This window comes from Toxorhynchites rutilus, chromosome 3 (genome assembly GCF_029784135.1).
Source record: "Toxorhynchites rutilus septentrionalis strain SRP chromosome 3, ASM2978413v1, whole genome shotgun sequence".
NCBI lineage: Eukaryota > Metazoa > Arthropoda > Insecta > Diptera > Culicidae > Toxorhynchites > Toxorhynchites rutilus.
In genome coordinates, this window is record NC_073746.1 from 217,559,395 (window position 1) to 217,581,724 (window position 22,330).

The 22,330-nt window shown below is 38.1% G+C and overlaps 1 protein-coding gene across 14 annotated transcripts in view; it reads right to left on the reverse strand.

Moving 5' to 3' along the window:
• Nucleotides 1–22,330, reverse strand: part of LOC129779206 (regulating synaptic membrane exocytosis protein 2) — a 143,339-nt gene that overhangs the window by 16,168 nt on the left and 104,841 nt on the right. For 10 of the 14 annotated variants that reach the window (XR_008743588.1, XM_055786522.1, XM_055786521.1 and 7 more), the window contains 2 exons: nucleotides 11,865–12,023; nucleotides 11,393–11,552 (listed from right to left, as the gene is read on the reverse strand). Coding sequence is in view for 11 of the 14 variants with exons in the window: in XM_055786522.1 (XP_055642497.1) it covers nucleotides 11,393–11,552; nucleotides 11,865–12,023 (319 nt within the window). In the remaining 3 variants the exon portion in view is untranslated. Of the gene's footprint in view, nucleotides 1–9,395; nucleotides 9,556–11,392; nucleotides 11,553–11,864; nucleotides 12,024–22,330 lie in introns of all 14 variants that reach the window. The other 4 variants (XR_008743589.1, XR_008743590.1, XM_055786520.1 and 1 more) reach the window with 2 other exon arrangements.

Genomic DNA, 22,330 nt, shown 5'->3' on the forward strand with positions numbered 1-22,330 from the left:
TTTCGTGAAGTCACTAATTGAATTACTATTGGAAAAATTATTTGGAGAGAAATGTGAATGTTCAGAATTATTGGTATCTAAAAAACGATTTTGGGCGGGATGAGATTCGCCCAAATCTGCTGGTAATAAAATTAATCAATTGCATCTATTACCCGTCTGCTGTTTATCGGGCGGGAGACGACAGCAAAATAAAATCGACACGAGACTGAGTCAGCCACTCACTGCGGTCAGTGCAATAGAGAATTAAAGTGTGTCGTAAGATTTCAGTTGATCGTCTCTTGTACACTTTACGATCAAGAACTCATCATCATCTCTATGGAACGGGATTAACCGTTTGTGGCTTGCACTCACGATAAAACTTGAGAAGTAGAAGTAATGCTTCGAGAGTGCAAGCAGTGGGGATTCCGCTTTCATATTGCTTTTCTGAGATCTTGGTAGCTCACCGTTCCAAGTATTCTCTCTGTGTACATATGAAGAATAAAAGAGCATCGCCTGCAGGGGGTGATTTACAAAACATCCGACTAGAGGGATATACTTATTCATTAATCGTTGAATGTGATTTTTTACCATCCCTGCGACAGAGCGCAAAAGTAAAAGCTCATCATCCACTCATCCACTCGTGCATCAGTTGATTCCGTTGCAAACCATCGTTACTGGATCAGCTTATGGAGAATTATGTCTACTTTGCCGTTCCTAAACCTATAACTTTATCGGGCTGTGGAAAGTGGCGATAAAATCTTCCAAGAAGTATTTTCAATCGCTAGTGAGTAACTGTATCCCATCACAAGACGAGTTCGTTACACTTTTGTCCCGTATCAAAGTTTGTTTCAACTCCAAATCACTCACGTCCCACTGGGGCACTTTCCTATTCACCACCGACTCGCGTCCTTTCCCGAACCTAATGTATTCGAAATAGCTCGGAATCTCCTCAGTCGAAGATAGGAAAACCAGGAGCGCTCATCCATCGAGTAAGGAAACGGTGTTCGACGAACTACTTTTCTGGGTTTCATTCACGCACCAGGTGGACAATCATCCTCCATTTAAGTGAAGATACGACAGAATCACCCGCACCTTCCGAAAAGATGATAATAATATGACAATAATATCCAAGCAGTATTATGGCAATACACAACGATTGAAGACCCCTGTGAATATTGTATTTCATTGTAAGTTCTAAAAATTGAAAAATGTGTTGTTCTCCAACATGTAGAATAGTGCGGTGCAAAGGTGCACACGGGGCAAAAGTGCCCATTGGCCTTTTTGAAGTGTATTCGTTTGATACATTATTACACCAGCAGCTCAAACATATAAACAAGATACATTTCATGAAAGCGGCAAAAAGTTATGTGGTAAAAAGAGTTTTTCGACGTTTTGATCTATTTTTTTCAGTTTTGGAGATGACGATTAACTTATCTGAAATACCTAGGAAGTTCGAAACTACACTGTCAAGGGAACCTTTATTCTATAATAGATGATAGTGCGTACTCGTAGTTCAAGAACTTTTTTTTAAATTCGATTAGTTCGAAAATTGCTTGTGGGGCAAAGGTGCACAGTAGCTGTGGGGCAAAAGTTCGCACCAGAGTTTTGCTCTGAAAAAATATTATAAAGTGTTTTCAACCAAATTTTTAACGGGGCCCAGAAGAAGGAAACTGATTTGAAGAAATGCACTTCAGAAATGCTCAAATGGCCGGACAGAGGCTTTGGGAAGGAGTCTCGAAGCGTCGGATTGCGGAAGACCTCGATATTTCTGAATCAGCCCTGAGGAAGAGGCTCATATCAGTAAGTGATTATGACTTGAATCTTTTTATTGACATTTCTACTTCTGCTGGTATGTGCCAGCGAGCACCTAGGGCGGGTTGGACAAGTATCTACGAGTTAGCAGTCTGAGGATCTATCGGACCACCGCAGAGATTTACGTGGTCTGGCGTTTAATTTTGCGAACGCCAACAACCTCCAGCACGAATTCAACCAAGTTGCAAACTGGCCTTGAAATTTGAGTTTTTTTGAAAAACGAAAGATCACCGAAAATCGGGGTTTTCAAAAAAATTTGTTCATACCAAATGTCTTCAAATTGCATTACCCGATAAGATTTACTATTATCTCGAAAAAAAAATTGTCAAAAAAAAAAATTTTTTTTGGGACTTTCCGTCTGAAAAGTCGATTTTTGGCAAAAAAAAATTTCAGATGACTGTAAATCTCGACGTGTCATGCAATTTCAAGACATTAGGCATGAAAAAAAATTAAAATCTCCGATTTCCGGCGATTTTTCGGTTTTCAAAAAACTCAAATTTTAACGTCTGTGAATGAGCTAATATTTTGCATAGAGTATATTACCGTGCGAATACAACACACTATTTTTATTGGCTCTTGAAACCATACGTTTCGTCTCGTATTCCAAAAAAAACCAAAAGAGTACCAGAGTGTCGATTTTTGTCAAAAAAAAATGAGTGGGTTATATCTATGATATAACCGCAAGGTTCACGTGGAACTACCTTAGCTTAGCAATCATTCGTTTGTATTGATTAAATTCTTGATTGAATGAAACAGTTTCCAAATTCAATTGAGTTCAATATGTTTGCTCTGTGAGTGAAAAAAATGAACAAATGCCGTGTAAAGTCAATTCATTTATTGTGATTGATTGTTCTTCGTTACAAGTAAATTTAATGACGGACCTTTTACGTTTGGTATGATGACTAGAACAAAATATATGTACGGAAGAATTATCAAACGTTTGATGAACCAGCCTAAGGCTGAAAATCTTTCCAATAAAGACAAAAAAAAATTATCAAACGATTATTTTATTTTACATTTCCCTCTGAAGTTTACATCCCAAAAGTGTACATACTTCTCGAATCTCGAATTTGCTTGAAACTGGGAAGTTCATTCGCTTCTAGTGGCTGCACGATTTTCCCAGGTTCCTAAGTTTAGAAGATCATGTTAGGACAGACATATTCCACTCTGCACAAAGGCAAGCGAGGACAAAAGTACTCGCAGTTTGCATTTATTTGCAGAGCCGATTTCCCCAGAAACCTCGGTTTTGAAGTCTGTGTTAGGGAAACACATTTCAATCGGAACAAAAATACTCCCGATTTGTATGAATTCGCAATGCCGATTTCCCCACGCTTCATGGATTTGAAGTCTGTGTTAGGGAAACACATTCCAGTCGGAACAAAAATATCCCCGACTTGCATGAATTTGAAATACCGATTTCTCCAGGCACCTTGGTTTAGAAATCTCTATTAGGGAACACATTTCGGTGGGAACAAAAGCTCCCCCTACTTTCGTGTGTTCTTTTTCTTCTTTTTAGCTTTAAGAGGGTTTAAACTTTTCAGTTCACTCGCCTCTAGGCTCTTTCGTGTGTTTGCAATGCCGATTTCGCTGCTTGGTTTTAAAGTCTGTGTTAGGGAACATTTTTCGATGAGAACAAAAGTCCCCCTACTTTCATGTATTTGCAATGCCGATTTCCCCAAGGCTGCTTGGTTTTGATGGCTGTATTAGGGAAACCGTAAATCGGGCCAATCAAAACGATGCAGTTAGGGCGTTTAGATAACGCCTAATATTTTACAGGTATTCAATTGTGTATCTAATGAGAAACAACATTTTGTTAGTTGCGATAGATGCGTAGAAATATTCCCTATCAAGTGATGCAAACATCTCTCCTATCCAGTACGATATGTTCGAGCTATAAGCATTCGAAATCTTTCATTTTTTCCTGCATGTTCTGTGTTTAGGTTTTCATTTTACCCTCTATATATTCCGGTTAGACGTAGTCCCACGTCAAAAAATCGAGATAAGACTAGATCTCGACGTTTCATGCTGTTTTAAGACATTTGGCATCAAAAGAAAATTTTCGAATACCCCGATTTCCTTTACTCCACCCTTGGGTGATTTTTCGAGGTGTTGAACATTTTGTATAGGGTAACTTTTTGAAATTTTAGGGTCGATTTTTCTCCCATACATTCATTGGCACCCTAATATATAGTTAGAATTTGGTAAGCAAATTGAATTTTATTTGCTTTTATTTCAAGAGTTACTGGATGACAACAGTTACGTGCGCACCTTTGCCCCGCACTACTTTACCTGGAATCGCCGCCGACTCCTTGCACCCAGCCGAGGAACAACTATCGATTGTCAACAAACGACCAACCATGGACGAAGGTTGACGATCCTTCTCAACTGCTAGCGATGAGAACATCTGATTGAGGACCAGACCTGGGAGAAGGTCAACGACCCTTGCTTGGAAGAAGAAGAACCAAAGCTGAAGACGAGGTGAGTCTCCGATTCCAGCACGACGGAGGGTGTAAAAACCCGAAGACAACATAAGTGTGTCGGTAGGGTTGCCAAAAGTGTGTCGGCAGGGTTGCCAAAATTTTTTTTCAAAAAACTGGAAGATTGCTCTTAAAAAAACTGGGCCCTTTAATATTTTATTGAAAAAAAACGGCTATGATTAATCTGAAATATCTAAAATGATTTGTATATTTGTTACAATTCTTGAGAAATAGAATTTCTTTTGTGTTTTGTTTCAGCTCGTTGACATTTAAATTGAAATTGCAACGAATGGGAGCTGAAACAAACCACGCAAAATTGTCAAACTGGTTCTCAGATTTTCCAGAAAATATGTAGTTTGGCAAAACATTAGAACCTTTTTTTTTATTTTTTCGTTAGGGTGCTCATTTCCATTTAAGGGTGGGCCGAAAAATAATTTTTTTTTCCAAAATATTTTTAAGAAATTCATAATTTTTGAACTACTGGACCGATTCAGATAATCGACATGTGACATGTGTCTTTTTTCAAAAAATATCATTTGCGAAAAAAAATGGATTCTAATTTCATATATCTAATCTAGTCACATAGGAATATTGAACGAAGACTGAAAACATGTTAACTTTGAAAAATCAGAACTCAAAAACAGAAGTAAACAACTCTCTCATTTTTGGATATGTTATGTAAAAAAAATAACATAAAAAAGCTTTCTAGAAAAAATATGAAAAATATAGCGCTCTTGGTCCCGAGACCATGTGAACTACAAAAAAGCAAATACAATCAATAATTACGAAAACAAAATCCACTTTTTTCGCATGTGTAGTATTTTTTCAAGACAGACAATTTGTTATATCGAACATGTGAATCGGTCTAGTGGTCCAAAAGTAATGAATTTTTGAAAAAAACATTTTTGGAAAAAAGAAGAATAAATTGATTTTTCGGATCACTCTGACATGAAAATGGCTACCTTAATAAAAAATATGGATCTAAAAGTTTGCGATAAGAAACAAAACTACAAATTTTCACAAAATCTGAGAACCACTCTATCAGTTTTGCATGGAATGGCTGCATTGTAAATTTATTTTACATAAAATGGGTAAAACTGGAGCACACATATGAAAAACTAAATAAAACTGGAGGAGGATTTCACCTTCCACAGGGGCCGACATGTGTTAGCGTTTCTCACATCATAAACAAACATTATGTATATAATTCAAGCACATCATGTACAAAACGTGTGCATCCGTGGCCGAGTGGTTAGCGTTCCACATTATTATGCCGGGTGTTCGGGTTCGATTCCCTTTCTGGCCGGGGTATTTTTCGTAAAAAAATTTTCTTCGACTTGCACTGTGGTCACGCGTATTCAAGAACTTGCCCCTCGGAATACATTCAAGGCGTGTTATTTGGCTTAAGGGGATATTCTAGTGTAGAGACACGCATTTCGGACGTTTTTGCGAGCTCCATAAAAATTAAACAGAGAATATTTTTACTATTCATTATATCATTATTTGTTCATCTATCTTCAAAAATTGAACGGAGAATAAATATTCATAACTAGAATAGATACGAGCTGATGAAGTAAGAGGGTTCAAAAAAAAGTTGTGCCATGGCGTACACGATTCCAGCCCTTCTGGCTATTTGAAACACAAAAATCGAACAGATTCTGAATCAGTAAAGATGCCGCTATCGCATGAACCTCGGACAAGTCAAAAACATTTTTTTGATTAAATGGCGGCAGTTCGAATCAAAAAAAACAAAATGCGAATTTAAAACGTTTTTTCTTACGTTTCCCGAATTTTTAAAAATAGTAAATCTTTAAAAATATCATATTTTAGAGGTTCATGCGATAGCGAGACGTCTGTAGATTATATCCATATAAATTCGACATGAAGCGGTTCAGTAGAACTTGAGATATCGTGTACGCCAGTTTGAAAAAACTTGTTTCGAGAAAAACGCGTTTGAAGTTCATTGTTATGACCGTACCAGGTTAGATATCGCATCACAAAAATGACTCTACCTCAGTAAATACTAGGAGTCTTGATAAGTCCTTTCTAGGGTATACTTTTAAATGCCTAAACTACAGAAATATGAAGGAAAAAAATTGGATTTTTTTCAAATTTCTTTACTAGAATACTCAACTAAGTATTAATAAATTACGCTAGTTAATGCATTCGTTGAGGCGGCAAAAGTTCCACAGAGAACTTTAACACCATTAAAGAGGTACAAAACGTACCACCAGTTGTCGTAGTATTCATTGCTCTTCGTTTCCTTTCATGCACGAGAAAAAAATATTTCTCTTAAAACATTTCTTTGTAGAATTTTTTACAGAAACTTACTAGAAATTAAGTTCGTATTACAAAAATTACATGAACTCAGAGGCTATGGGGAACCGACTGCACAGCGGGCGACGTCATACAAATGCTGGCCAAATAAATAAATAAATACCCAAAAATTAGTTTTAGATGCATATTTTCAGAAAAGTTTACACCTATTCTTGGTATTTTAATGTGGGTAACTGAACATCTCCGCCACGCTATTTTGTTCAGAACAAATAAAGAAATGTAATTTTAGACGAAGCACCCATTGTCATGATAGGGAAGCATTTTTTCCATGTCAACACGTCAACGCACCGTGGTGGTGGTGTGGTGTCGAATTCGCTTCTTCTAATCTACACACTGCCGTTGCTTGAGGTGAAAACGCAAGAGAAATTGTACACCATGTTCGAACATCATGCGAAACATTGGGATCAACAACGTATATCCAAAGATGCTACGAATACAAACATGTTACATTTTCAAACACAGGAAAAAATCATGCTTGCGTGCAAACACAAAACTGCGAGAACATCGTGAACATTGTTCATCTCGTACGCAGTGTTTTTTGTGAAACACGGAAGACTGCTTATCACCATTGAATTTATATATATTTCTATGCACAAACTAGAATTGTTCATTACAGTATGAACCTTCAAAGCGTACACGTCTGTCGTATTATATGTAGTCGACTGAATAAAGAAGTTGAATTGGAATAAATTGATCCAAACTCGGTCGCGTTTCAAGTGTACTAGATTCGATCCGAGATACTCCAAAGCACCTGTTCCAACAATGCCCATTTTTTCGAATCAACTCAAGAGTTCGTGTTATTTGTTTTGTCCGCTAGGTGTTGTAAAACTTGACTGAGGTTCTTCCGAATTCAAATGAATTCCAAAATTATGATTATCATTGCGAAGTACCCCTTTTCAGTACACTTACACTAGTCAAAATTTGAATCTGTTCTCCAGAAAAGTTAGTATTTTTTTCCTCATAAAAATATGTATGTTTAAATCGTTTCAGTGTGATATATATATATATATATATATATATATATATATATATATATATATATATATATATATATATATATGAAACTTTGTCAGGATGTGATAAAGCTACCACAACAAATACCTACTATAATCTACCATCTAGTCAAGCTCGATACAATATCATGCAGTCTACAATATATAAAAATGATCAACTAAAGTACAATAAAATATCACTATATGAGATAATACAATTGGTATGATTCAAAATGGAGCAGATTTCCTGTTGACATCACAGCGTTAGGTAAAAGTGGGTATTACACGGATACAGAGTGGGTATTACACGGATACAGCACGATCGTGGCCTTTAGTTAGGTTTAGTGCTCGGTCAGGAAAATACTAAATCTGAGGCATTATTTATTAAAATCAGTATGATTCAGTTGACCTAATTCTGTCTTCGATATATACGAAATCGTCTGATCGAAGCTTAGACAGGAACGTTTCATTGAGTTACAGGGAGAGATAGATAGACAAATAATAAAACAGAAAAAAACAGAAATGGCGCCTAGGTCAAGCTGTAGAACATGCGATGCACAAATATTTACAAAATATATGTTTATGAATAGGTGCCAGAAGTTCATGTGGAACAAGCGGTACGTTATTATTATTAGGCAAGTGTGAATAGTTACAAAATTCATAATAACTTGGATCAACTGAAAATATGTGCTGAAAATAATTATTTTAGTTACTTTTACTATATGCATAGTATATCAGAATGTGACCTTTAACACGTCAAAATTTCCAGGATGATAATCGTGATCACATTTTTATGGGATACAAAAGTGTAAGAACATTCGTAGTCTTGTCAAACAAGGATGCTCTGAATTCGCATTGGTAGATTTAAGGGTTGAAGCGGAAAACAAACCCGGAACACGTAAAATTCTTTCTTTTATTCGCCATCCATCCATCAACAAGAAACACAGAAGGGACAGATTGAATTTAAGCGAAAAATGTAATTTGGCAACACCTTGTTTGGGGTAAAGTTCGGGACCAGTGATGTCATACAGAATTACAAGAAAAAAAGGGAATATTGAAAGCAACAGTAGTGTTTGATATTCATGTAATGCATTAAAACGTTGAATCTACACAACTCGATTACAAGTGTTGTAAGTACGGTAGTGGTGGGTTTTGGGTTCTCTAAAAACAATGTTAAAATAACTACTATCCCATTTGGGAGTGAGTCGTCGTGGATGTCAATTTAAGCCACGTTGAATATTAGTAACTTGTGCTAACTTAAGCAAAAAAAACGATTATCATCCCTCTAAGACATCATCCGAGTAGTTTTTCTTACTTGAAGTATATTTCAACTACACTCCAAAAAATTATACATACTTAAATGAAGGCCAGTGAGAAAAATATTATACTTCGAACACAAATTAGAAGCTACTTTAAACCTAGATACATCTGGTGGAAAACCATAAGTCAAAAAGGGAACACATATAGAGATCCAGTCAATATTGTCGTAAACTCTAGTACCCTTAACTGGAAAGCATTCATAAAATCGTCCCCAACACTATATATCTGGAAACCAAAACCGTTAAAGGAAATTCAAAGCTTGTCGACTGAGCTTACGACATTATTACTCTGGGAGAATTCGACGGAAGCGGTTCAACATATAATACTTTCAAATACATGACAAAAATCTTGGGATACTAACAAGAAGTTCAGTATACGAAAGACGACACGTCGAATAGGAAAATGTATCATATTGAAGAAACAACCAAAATAGGAAGGCAATACAAATTCAGCACCGCAGCGCCTAGCGGGAACTTACGAAGAGCCCTCGGAGCTAGAGATTGAATGTAAACTTCCGGCACGATAAGCCGCTGACTGTGGTGGAATCGGTGTCACTTCGACCGACCTTTGGATCGATCCAGCTGAAGATCGCTTCCGCTGAGATGTGGACGACGAAGATGATGGCGAAATCCCTTGGTCTGTGAGTGAGTTAGGGGTGTATTTACAAAAGTTTGCGATAGAATGACATTCAAATGGATTTAGCATGGTTAATTATTATAGCATTTTGCTTCATCCTCGTTTCTCAGCTAATCGGATCATTGTTCCGATCGGATATCATCTCATCGTAGTTGACGTTTGGAAAACTGATAAATTTTTAAAAACATAAGAAGTCTAAAACTGAAGACTCAGCACGAGAAAATGTTCTGTAGCAGCGTGTATACATGATTGGTGTTGAAAATCTATAGCGGCCGAACAATATATGGTTAGACAAAATACATTCTAATTATGCTGTTCTAATTAATATATAATTACACACGATTTATATACATGTTTTTAAATAAAATAAACCAAAACTGTAAATGCAAATATCATCGTGTAAATGACAAACCTTAGAATTTGGTAATTTTTATTAGTTGATGTATTAGGACACATAAAAATAAATCCATTATTTTTCAATTGATCAAGTTGCATAGGTGATCAGGTTATGCTACATAACTTTAGAAAGAGAAGATTTTGTACTAAACGGTGTATATATTGGACTTAAATCTGATCACCTTAACTATGCTTTTAAGCTTTCAATTGAATGCAAGATAATAAATTTTCTTTTCACTACACCTAATGTTATTCTTTGCGCTGACTATTTCGATCAGTTCTTACAACACTGATGTTCGTCGAATCTGACGGAAATCCAAAGCCCAATGAATGAATGAATCATAAAATCGAAGAACGGACCTCTTTCATTTGTTGATACGTTAAATACCGAATAACAATATATGCTTGCTCATGAAACTATTTTCCAAACAAAATAAAGAAAACGTAGTCTTTACGAAACCCGAAACTGATCAGTTATCAATACAATCAGAATCAATTCTAACAATCTGCGAAAAATAAGTATTATTTATATGTCCCAGAAACAGTTATCTGGTTACACGAGAAAACTCACACTAAATGATAAAATTTTCAAATCCAAAAACTAATCTGTAAATATTTCTAATAGATTATCTTTGATACTTATATTGTTCTAGAAAACAACTGTCCATGCATTATACACGCTGCTATCAAATCAAGTATGTGGTATAAATGGTGTTTTGAAGAAAAGTATTTTGAATTCAAGATACGTAAGTAAAAGAAACTATAATTATTGTAAATTTTATATTCGGAGCATGAAAAGTTGACTGAAAATGTATTATTAAAAAAAGAACTAGTGTATGAAAAAGTGCAAAGGAAAAACTAATGTTAATAGTGTCATTAAATAATGTATATATATATATATATATATATATATATATATATATATATATATATATATATATATATATATGTTTTTTATCGTTTCATACGTTGGGAAAACTAACTTTATCGAAAACCATAACCAAACTAACGCATAACATGACATTCCAGTTACAAAAACCACTCGCATCTAGAAAGCGTTGGAATTGATAACATGTTTGCTCGAACTTTTTTTTTGTATATATATGTTTACGAATAACATGGATTCTATGTCTCCCCGTAAACAGCACTCTCATTTAGTTGTGAACATCTGCCACGTCGCTAGTATTCTATCACTGAGACTGATGAAAACCAACAAGAATGAAACATACCGTATCGAAATTCGTTGATTTTTTAAAACAAAACTCTTGCGAACTGATGGTATTCTACTCGTCCAACTACAGCGACAATACAAGATGATAACTTAAACATAAAGATCTATTACTAGTGTACACTCGACAACTGTGATACTATTGAATGTAAAACATAGCCAACTAAACAACGGGTAAATGAAATGATAAAGAAATAAGTGTGTGTGACGCGAACCTGTCGCCATCTGCGCTTCCTTCACCATCGCTAGACGCTGAAGATCCACGCGATAGACCTCCACGAACTTCCCCCGGTAACACTTCTTCACTTCGATGCACGGCGAAGGAGTTCTTGCCACGCTTACCAAACCCCATTCGTCGTTTGCGACCTTTTTCATATATTGGATGAAATTGATTATCAAAATATGATCAGTTCAAAAGGTTTCATGAGGTGATTTTTGTACATCGATGCGACACATGAAACTATACTCTTTCCGATTTCGGTCATTTCAACTTCCTGACACCAATAATCACAATCATAACAAGCGCCCCCTTTGTGTGTTTTTTTATTCTTCTTATAAATCCCGTTCATTGTCAAGTCCCTCATCACGGTGTGCTGGACGCACCTAATCTCACATGATTTACAACAAAACGAAAAAAAGGGAACGAAAGAAAACGTAACTTCAAGATTAAACTTGTGAGCAAGTTACCTGTTGCCGACAGTTGCGAGGTCGAGTTGCTTTTCTTCCCCATGCCGGCTCCGAAACGGTCGCGATCCCGCGTCGGGGTCTCACTCTTCGGCGAACGTTGATCCAGTTTGCGTCGCGCATCTAAGCTCTGTATCACGGCTGTGTCGCTTAAGCTACCATCTATGAGTGAAAGAGAAACAAACAAAAACAAATCGTGTGATATAACATATGAAAATCAGAAAGAGTTCTGTTAATGTTTTGTTACCGAAATATAATTGGACATAGCTATATAGGTTTGAATACTTCCCTCCCATACCCCCAAAGCTCTGCGCAATATTCAACTAAAGGATCTTACGATTAACTGCACTGCTTTTGATCATGCACTTGAAAAAACTGAACACACTAGTTTTTTGCAAATGTGTGTACAGGGTTGCCACAGACTGGAAGACCAACAGATCCTGTAAGACCGTTTTTTTCAAGAAGATCGATTCTGATTTATCTAAAATAATTTTTTACCCATTTCAATACTTGAGAAATAGAATCTCTTTCGGAGCTTCGTGTAGTAAAACCTGTTTTTGCGCGGCTTTTTAATGCGATTTTTTTATGTGTGATCGCACGAAATAAACGCATCGAAAATCTACGTATGTCGCTCATATACAGGGTTTTCCAACTTTAAATTCCGAAAGTAAATTGAAAAACAGGAAGTGGGTTATATCTATGGTATAACCGCAAGGGTGACGTAGGACTATCGTTGATTTAGAGATCATTTGTTTGAAGTTGAATCTAAATCCATCCTGAATGAATGAATAAATAAATATTTGGGTGACTTCAAAAACGAGAATGTTACTTTGAAGACTCAAGGTTTTATGCATCCAATATTGGATACAAAAAACCTTGTTCTGAAGAATAATCTTCAGAAGCTTTCCTGTTAACTGCACTTGATTGACAAATCACAAAACCAAATGTATGTGGTCGCAGTATTATATGGATAGAAAACATTAAAATAAACTCGCTTGAATGTAATTTTCAATTCCAAGGGGAACTGGCAGATTATTTTTCAGCAACGATCATTTCTTTCCAGGTTTCCTCTCGATAACCAGCAAACGAGAAGAGTTGCGCGCGTGTATGTGTGTGTGTGTGTGGCGGCTGCTTCTATGTCTTCCCGAGGAACCGTATTTCGATGCTGATACTCTCTTGGTCACCTCCTCTTCTCCTTCTGATCGATCGGCTTTTCTGCGCTCCCTTACAGTTAAAACAAACTGAATGCATTTCAGGTCAAGCCAGGTAATGAATACCTCGATCCCTCGCCGTTCAGCTCGTTCAGTAACGATGTTGTCTTGTCGATGTCCTCAGGCGTCGTGCACAAATTACGTAACGCAAAAATCCGGATTTTGAACCTCCCCCCCTTTCGTAACGCAATTTCCTATCTCTAATAAACAGAAATTAACGCAACATCTAACCCCTCCCCCCTTATCGCGTTACGTAATTTGTGCACGACGCCTCACGAACAATGAATGGGTTTCACCACCAGAATATCATTTCAGTATGCTTTTCATGCGTGATTGAATCGAGAGAAGGTGTGGTTTACGATGGCAATTTGGAAGGCAAACTAGAGGAGAATGAACTCTCTGAGTATGAAAATTTCGGCGACTGAGCAATAATCGATTGAAAATTATATAATTTTGGCGATACGAAACATTTTCCGTTTTTCATGTTATGCATCCATTATTGGATACGAAAATATCCTACTGATGGGAAAGAATAATCTTCAGAAGCTTTCCAGCTAATTACACTTGATTGAAAAATTACGAAATCAAATGTATTTGGTCGCTGTGTTCGCCATATAATTAGAAAACATTAAAATAAACTCTTTCGCATGGATGTATTCTTCAATTCCCAGGGAACTGGCAGATTATTTTTCAGCAACGATTAGATCTTTCCGGAATTTTCTCGATGCTGTATGGCATCCAAACGAAAATTCTCGTTTCAGTTTGGCCTGCAAAAAACTTTTCTGAACTCTAATCCATCAAATTTGGAGCCCTGAAAAGGGCCGTTGATTATATGCTAAGCTAATATAGCACCCTCTCCTTGGATTCGACGGGCCAGCTGAATGTCCTTGGGCATGATGTGACGCGTTTTACGTGGATAGCACACAAATTTGTATCTTCGAATAAGCCTCCTGCAGCGTCATAACCGCGGAACTTTGGAAGCGCAAGTCGGTTTTGAAGTCCTGAGCAATTCCATGATCCAAAAGCTGCAAATGTAGCTTGCGGATCAGCAATTCGGTCGACTTCCGATAGCGATGAATTTCACGCAAAGTTCCCGGTCGATAGCGATGTGGCTTCTTCACCTATCCTGCGGCTGCTGCGCTTATCCGAGCTGCTTTCGTGTGCCTTACCACTGAAAGACTACCCTGCCATCTGCTTGGTCCCAAACAAACGAGTCGTCACGGTGCGAGAGTAGAGTAAGAAATGAACGAAAGCAAAGGAAGCGTCATTTTATAACCTGTTTTCGAAGCTATCATTAAGCTATTGAAACAATTTTCCGACTCAATAAATAGCAATCATATAACTCTTGGACATTTTATCTTTTGTATGAAATGATTATCACTGTTCCGTTGATCCGAAGCAGAATGAATCACGCTTAAAGAAGGAATGGATTTTTTCTTGGAATTTACTCAGCAAAAATAATGCCCTTTCCCAACACTTAAAAACGAAAAACGGTAAACAGTTTCATCAAAGTGATTTCTTCGATATGGGGATATATTCACTACAACATGTCATGTATTTCATATTCTTCATTATGAAATCCATATCCATGGCACCTATCGGTATCGAATTATCATCGACACCACGATTTTCGCTAAATGCTCCTTTCAGTTCGGCCTGTAAAAAACTTTTCTGAACTCTAATCCATCAAATTTGGAGCCCTGAAAATGTTGATTATATGCTAAGCTAATATAGCACGCTCTCCTCGGATACGATGGGCCAGCTGGATGTCCTTGGGCATGATGTGACGCGTTTTGCATGGATAGCACACAAATTGGTATCTTCGAATAAGCCTCCTACAGCGTCATAACCGCGGAACTTTGGAAGCGCAAGTCGGTTTTGAAGTCCTGAGCAATTCCACGAACCAAATGCTGCAAAGGTAGCTTGCGGATCAGCAATTCGGTCGACTTCTGATAGCGACGAATTTCATGCGAAGTTCCCGGTCGATAGCGATGTGGCTTCTTCACGCTTCCTGCGGCTGGTGCGCTTATCCGAGCTGCTTTCGTGGTGCCTTACCACCGAAGGACTAACGAGCTGTCTGCTTAGTCCCGATGAAACGAGTCCTCACGGTGCGAGAGTAGAGTAAGAAATGAACGAAAGCAAGGGAAGTGTCATTTTATAAAACATAAAAGAATCGAATGTAAACCCCACCCTCTTTATTATATAAGCTTACTGTATACTCACGAATATAATAAGGGTGGGATTTAGATTCTATACTTTTATGGTTTATAAAATGACGCTTCCTTTGCTTTCGTTCATTTCTTACTCTACTCTCGCACCGTGAGGACTCGAGCTCGTTAGTCTTTCGCAGACAGCTCGTTAGTCATTCGGTGGTAAGGCACACGAAGTCAGCTCGGATAAGCGCACCAGTAGCAGGATAGGTGGAGAAGCCACATCGCTATCGACCGGGAACTTTGCGTGAAATTCATCGCTATCAGAAGTCGACCGAATTGCTGATCCGCAAGCTACCTTTGCAGCATTTGGATCGTGGAATTGCTCAGGACTTCAAAACCGACTTGCGCTTCCAAAGTTCCGCGGTTATGACGCTGCAGGAGGCTTATTCGAAGATACCAATTTGTGTGCTATCCATGCAAAACGCGTCACATCATGCCCAAGGACATCCAGCTGGCCCATCGTATCCGAGGAGTGCGTGCTATATTAGCTTAGCATATAATCAACAGCCCTTTTCAGGGCTCCAAATTTGATGGATTAGAGTACAGAAAAGTTTTTTACAGGCCGAACTGAAAGGAGCATTTAGCGAAAATCGTGGTTTCGATAATAATTCGTTACCGATAGGTGCCATGGATATGGATTTCTTAATGAAGATAATGAAATACATGACATGATGTAGTGAATATATCCGAAGAAATCACTTTGGTGAAACTGCATTATAAAATTATTTGTGTACGAATGCCGCAATCGATAGTCGACTCTAATTTGCGCTGGGTAATTTCCTCGGAGGACTCGATTCCTCCTTTGAACATTAATAATCTCTTTCTGGCAAAACGATGTGGTATGAATCACATTATTTAAATGATAGAATGAAGAAGTTTTCTGCCAATTTCCTTCAACCTCCAAACGTATCTTTCTCCCGTTTGTCGTTTTCGCGTTCGCTAATCCTTTCTCACAACACCCATTTCTCGTTTGAGAAATTGTTGAGTAAACATTGTTTGCCAGTGCGCGTAGAGCGGAAATTCCTAAAGATTCATTGCACCTATAATAAATTGACGAAAGACGTGGTCTTACGTTGATCGCACTTGATTGAAAAAATCCAAAACGAAATGTATTTGGTCGCAGCATTATATGAGTAGAAAGCAAATAATCGCTCGAAAATTACTTGATTTTCGCGATGTGAAACATTTTCCGTTTTTCATGTTATGCATCCAATATTGGATACGAAAATTTCCACTGATGGGGAAAAAATATTCAGAAGCTTTCCTGTTAATTGCGATTGATTGGAAAATAACAAAACCAAATGTATTTGGTTGCAGTGTTGTATGGATAGAAAACATTAAAATAAACTCTTTCGCATGAATGTATTTTTCAATTCCCAGGGGAACTGGTAGATTATTTTTCAGCAACGAGAATTCCGCGCGTGTATGTGTGTGTGTGTGTGGCGGCTGCTCCGATGTTTCAAGCTGAACCGTGGCATCACTCTCCTCCTGATGGATTCCCTTTTGGCCTTAGGTGCACAAACAGGCTCTTGGTGACACCGTTCATCAGCGTTTTCATGATAAACGAAATTAACTTCACAACAACAGCGACAACATGCTCCAATCGCTGTTCAATCATAACTGAGTGGGTTTACGAGCGGCGCTCGCTTATATACCGTTTGGTGATTTCAATAGCCTGTTTTGAAAGCAATTTTAAGACTATTGAAACAAGTTTTTGAATGAAAAAGTAACAAGTATATGTCGCGTAGACATTTTATCTTTAAAATGAAGTGTTTATCATACCATTTCGTTCAGTTGTTTAAGAGCTATTAACGCTCAAAATCTCGGTCTCCAGCGTAACGCTTTCGTTCTCGAAACTTTGGTTTTACACCCCGGTATAGAAATGAAAGACGTAGTCCTACGTCAATAAAACACACTTAGAATCCGAATTTCGATGAAACTTTTATTTCAAATTAAAGTTTGGTTTATGCCATTATGTGTGAAATACAACATCAATCAAATGTCCACCTAGGGCTTCCTCGCACACCTTGATCCGGAACAGGTAATATTCGATGACTTTTCGGCACATATGGGGCGGTATCTCGGTCATAACTTCACGAATGTTGTCTTTCAAATGTTCAAGAGTTTGCGGAGAGTTGGCATAGACACGGTCTTTCGCATAACCCCACAAAAAAAGTCTAGCGGGTTCAAATCGCATGATCTGGACGGCCAATTGGCATCACCAAAACGCGAAATTATGCGTCCCTCAAATTTCGTTCGCAATATGGCCATGTTCGGTCGTGTTGTGTGGCACGTGGCGCCGTCCTGCTTAAACCACATGTCATCCGTATCCATATCTTCAATTTGTGGCAAAAACAATCGATTAACATGCGGCCATAGCGCTCACCATTCACAGTTACCGTCTCGCCGTCCTCATTTTCAAAGAAATACGGCCCGATGACTCCACCAGACCATAATGCGCACCAAACAGTGACTTTTGGCGGATGCAATGGCCTCTCAAAAATCACGTGTGGATTTTCTGAGCCCCATATACGGCAATTTTGGGTGTTCACATAGCCACCGAGCTCGAAATGTGCCTCATAGCTGAAGAAAATGTAATTCGAAAATTCAGCATTTTGCTGCTGTTGTTCGTTCACCCAATCGACGTATGCCCGACGCATTGACGTAGTCCTACGTCAAAATTATAGCCACCACGCTATAATTTTGACGTAGGACTACGTCTTTCATTTCTATACCGGGGTGTAAAATCAAAGTTTCGAAAACGAAAGCGTTACGCCGGAGACCGAGATTTTGAGTGTTAATAGCTCCTAAACAACTTCATTCGAAAGATAAAATGTCTACGCGTTCTATACTTGTTACTTTCTGATCCAAAAACATGTTTCAATTGTCTTAAATTTGCTTTCAAAACAGGCTATTGAAATCACCAATCGGTATATAAGCGAGCGCCGCTCGGAAATCCACTCAGTTCTAATTGAACAGCGATTGGAGCATGTTGTCGCTGTTGTGGTGAAGCTCTTCATTTATCATGAAAGCGCGGATGAACGGTGTCACCAAGAGCCTGTTTGTGCACCTTAGGCCAGAAGGGAATCCATCAGGAGGAGAGTGATGCCACAAAGGTTCCCCGGGAAGATCTCGAAGCAGCCGCTACACACACACACACATACACGCGCGGAATTCTTTCCGTTTGGATGCCATTCAGCATCGAGAAAGATCCGGAAAATAATCTACCAGTTCCTCTGGGAATTTAAAAATACATTCATGTGAAAGAGTTTATTTGAATGTTTTCTATACATGTAACACTGTGACCAAGTATGTTTCAATCAAGTGCTATTAACAGGTGATTATCGAGTTAGCATCAACCACTGGTGGGCTTCCAGTATCGAGGAAAATGTGGAAATATCTAATCGTTACTGAAAATAATCTGTCAGTTCCTCTGGGAATTTAAAAATACATTCATGTGAAAGAGTTTATTTGAATGTTTTCTATCCATGTAACACTGTGACCAAATATGTTTCAATCAAGTGCTATTAACAGATGGTTATCGAGTTAGCATTAACCACTGGTGGGCTTCCAGTATCGAAGAAAATGTGGAAATATCTAATCGTTACTGAAAATAATCTGCCAGTTCCTCTGGGAATTTAAAATTACATTCATGTGAAAGAGTTTATTTCAATGTTTTCTATCCATGTAACACTGTGACCAAATACATTTGGTTTTGTGATTTTTCAATCAATCGCAATTAACAGGATAGCTTCTGAAGATTATTCTTCCTCATCAGAAGGATATTTCCGTATCCAATATTGGATGCATAAAACCTTGTGCCTCCAACGTAACGCTCTCGTTCGCGAAGTTCTCCAAATATTCATTCATTCAGAATGAATTCAGATTCAACTTCAAACAAATGATCTCTAAATCAACGATAGTCCTACGTCACCCTTGCGGTTATACCATAGATATAACCCACTTCCTGTTTTTGTACCAGTTGGACTTTATATGGATGTAGGTGCAAGTCCAAATGCAAAATTCGCCACAATGATGTGTTTGACAAGCCCAATTGCTGAGCACGCCGTGGAATCGAAACATTCGGGTCATCCACTGGCAGCAACAGCAGCAATATTTTCGGCCGAACGCACGTTACGATGATGCACAGGTTTCACAATATCCGCTACGGATCCAGTTTGTTCGAATTTACGCACTACATTAGCGATTGTGTGCTCTGTAGGCTGTCCATGACGACCAAAATCCGTCCGTAATGCTCGAAAAACATTTGCCGGTTTTTCATCATTTTTATAGTATAATTTAACAAAATTAACACGTTGTGCGATGCTAAAACGATCCATATTGTAAAATGGCAGACATTCAACTAACGATATGACGCTTTGGTTGACAGCTATGTCAAACGGTTGTCAGCGCAGGGCTGTATACTTTCGGAAGCCCGAAATGGAAAACCCTGTATGTTCCTGTGCAAGTTGATAATGACCCAATCTCCGCCAGTACTTTTTCAAAAGCTGTTGTTTTCCCAAGGACGCCGCCTTCAGAGCTGAATTATTCCACCCAACAACTTAACCAGCTATTCAAGCTCTCGAGGTGTGGTAAAATACAACTCTTTACCTCCTATCGCCAGACGCTCGACACCGGTAGCAGTTTTTGAGAGGGGTTGTCACGAGTTTTTGAACCGCCAATAATGTGAAATATGATGTAGTTGTTAAAGTTTTATACATTAAGATAATTATAGTCTAGTTATATCCTCCAAAAATTCGCAGGTAACAAGTAAAAAAAGGTTTTCCTTTACGCTATCAGGTAATACATAAACAAACAAAAATTCGTGTGATTTTTATGCGACTTTTTTTGTGCGGTATTTGAAAAAAATTAAGTCGTCGTTCATTTTTTTCTATCTTTGATATGTTTTTCATCGCTCTACATAGGGACTATGTCAGCTAATTCCCATTCTCATGTTTTGTTTTGTTTGTTTTCAGTTGTCAGTAGGAGCTTGAAAGAAGTAAAGAGATATAGCTGTTCTCAGATTTTCATCAAAAGTGGTTATTTTGTTCTGTCAAATGTCAAGAGAGCGGGGAAAAATATGGCGTCGTTTGCTGTCCCTATCGATCTACTTTTTTAGCGTCCCTATTGAAATACCCGTTATTACGAAATATGCGTCAAATAGGAGAGTTTGGATTATGCGTAATATAAATGCTATTTAGAACTGAAAATCCTTTGAGTGACCATGAGAAACTAATGTCCAAATGATGTAAACGGAAGCAAAGTTAGAGTTTTATATATAAATCAATTAAAGTCAACGGAGCACATTTACTTTATGACGTTCTATATTATAGAATGTTTTGGAGCACCTATGACATCTGATATTCATATAAACTGAAAGCCAACATAGCACGCGAGCTCTATGCACTATTTTGGGAAATTTTTCTCGCTGTTGTAGCATACAATCACACAATCATACAAGCTGTCCCAAATTCCAAAAAGTCCTTACTAAAATATTCCCTAACCCCAATCTCAATTCCGCATTCCTCATTAACATTCGTACACTTTTCCGTTTGCCTTATTAGAACCTCATAAAACAACACTGGCAAGCAAATGAATGTTCCCGTCTGTCATGTAATAATATAATCTTCACACAGGAAATCCCGTTAACGACCCCAAGTTTATTAACACCCAGTTGAACACTAATTATTCAGTGCCAGCTTTCCAAACATTTCCTTTTCCTTATGCACGACCTTCAGAAAGAGCTGAGCGCACGCAAGAGTGCTGCGTGACAGCATATGCATGTTTATAAACAGATGTACCCACAACGAGGAAACCCCGCTTGGCTTTGGTAAACATAAACGAACATAAACGGGTAGAAAATTATGCAATTGCAATTTGATAAGCTGGAGTACAGTCTAAGTTTGATCTTTACCGGAGTACGTCGTTTTACTACTCTGAGTATCCGAAAGCCAGAAATTGATAAATGGATTTTATAGGTGGCAGTTTCTAGTGTAACAGGTGGTAAAGTTTTTGTCGCGAGCCGCTCGAAGGTCTCAGAATAATAGTGACAGTCTCAGAATCAAACACTCAATGATTTTAATACTTCATGGCGACCGTGACAAATCGTTGTCGCGGTCCGCACGTTTCTCTTTTTAATAAACTTTAATACCTCGTGGCCAAGTACGTTTAACAATTCACTATGGACGTTGCGCCAGTCGTGGATGGAATGGAATATCAATTGATCTGAACTTTAAAATGTTTTGGAGGACTTCATAGACTTCATAGAAGATCGATCAATGGAAGGTTCTTGGATTGGACCAACGATACAACCGTTATGGCTACGGAGACTCGCGCATTTCAATGAGTTCCATCCGCATGTTTTCCGGAACTTAATCATCATCGAAACTGAATGGTGTAGACAAAATTTGCAGAATACTTTGGAGTCCCCAAAATCAGCCTTCATTTGCTCTTCAGACAATTTGAAACAATTCGATTGTTTCCATCTGGTTGAGCATATTGTGAACCAATTTACTTCTGCTTGGTATTCCGAGGATAAAATCGTTCAGAAGGCTTCTGATGTTCGCACCGCACCGTTTCCCTAACACGGACTAGAAAATCGGTCTGGTTCTTCTTCTTCAATGGCACTAACGTTCCTAGAGGAACTTCGCCGTCTCAACGTAGTATTACTTGCGTCATTTTTATTAGTACTTAGTTGAGATTTCTATGCCAAATAACACGCCTTGAATGCATTCTGAGTGGCAAGCTCTAGAACACGCGTGATCACAGTGCAAGTCGGAGGAAATTTCTTTGACGAAAAATTCCCCCGACCAGAACGGGAATCGAACCCGAACACCCGGCATGTTAGTTATGACGCTAACCACTCGGCCAAGGGAGCAAAATCGGTCTGGTCCGTATTAGAAAAACACCTTGCGGTCTAGACATTTATAATTATCTTTCGTGCAGCTCAAAGCGAAAAGAAGGGATTAACTCAATTCAGAAAATATTGAACCTCAAATCACTGAAAATGCTGAATCGCCCGCTACAAAATAGCTCTCATTACAAT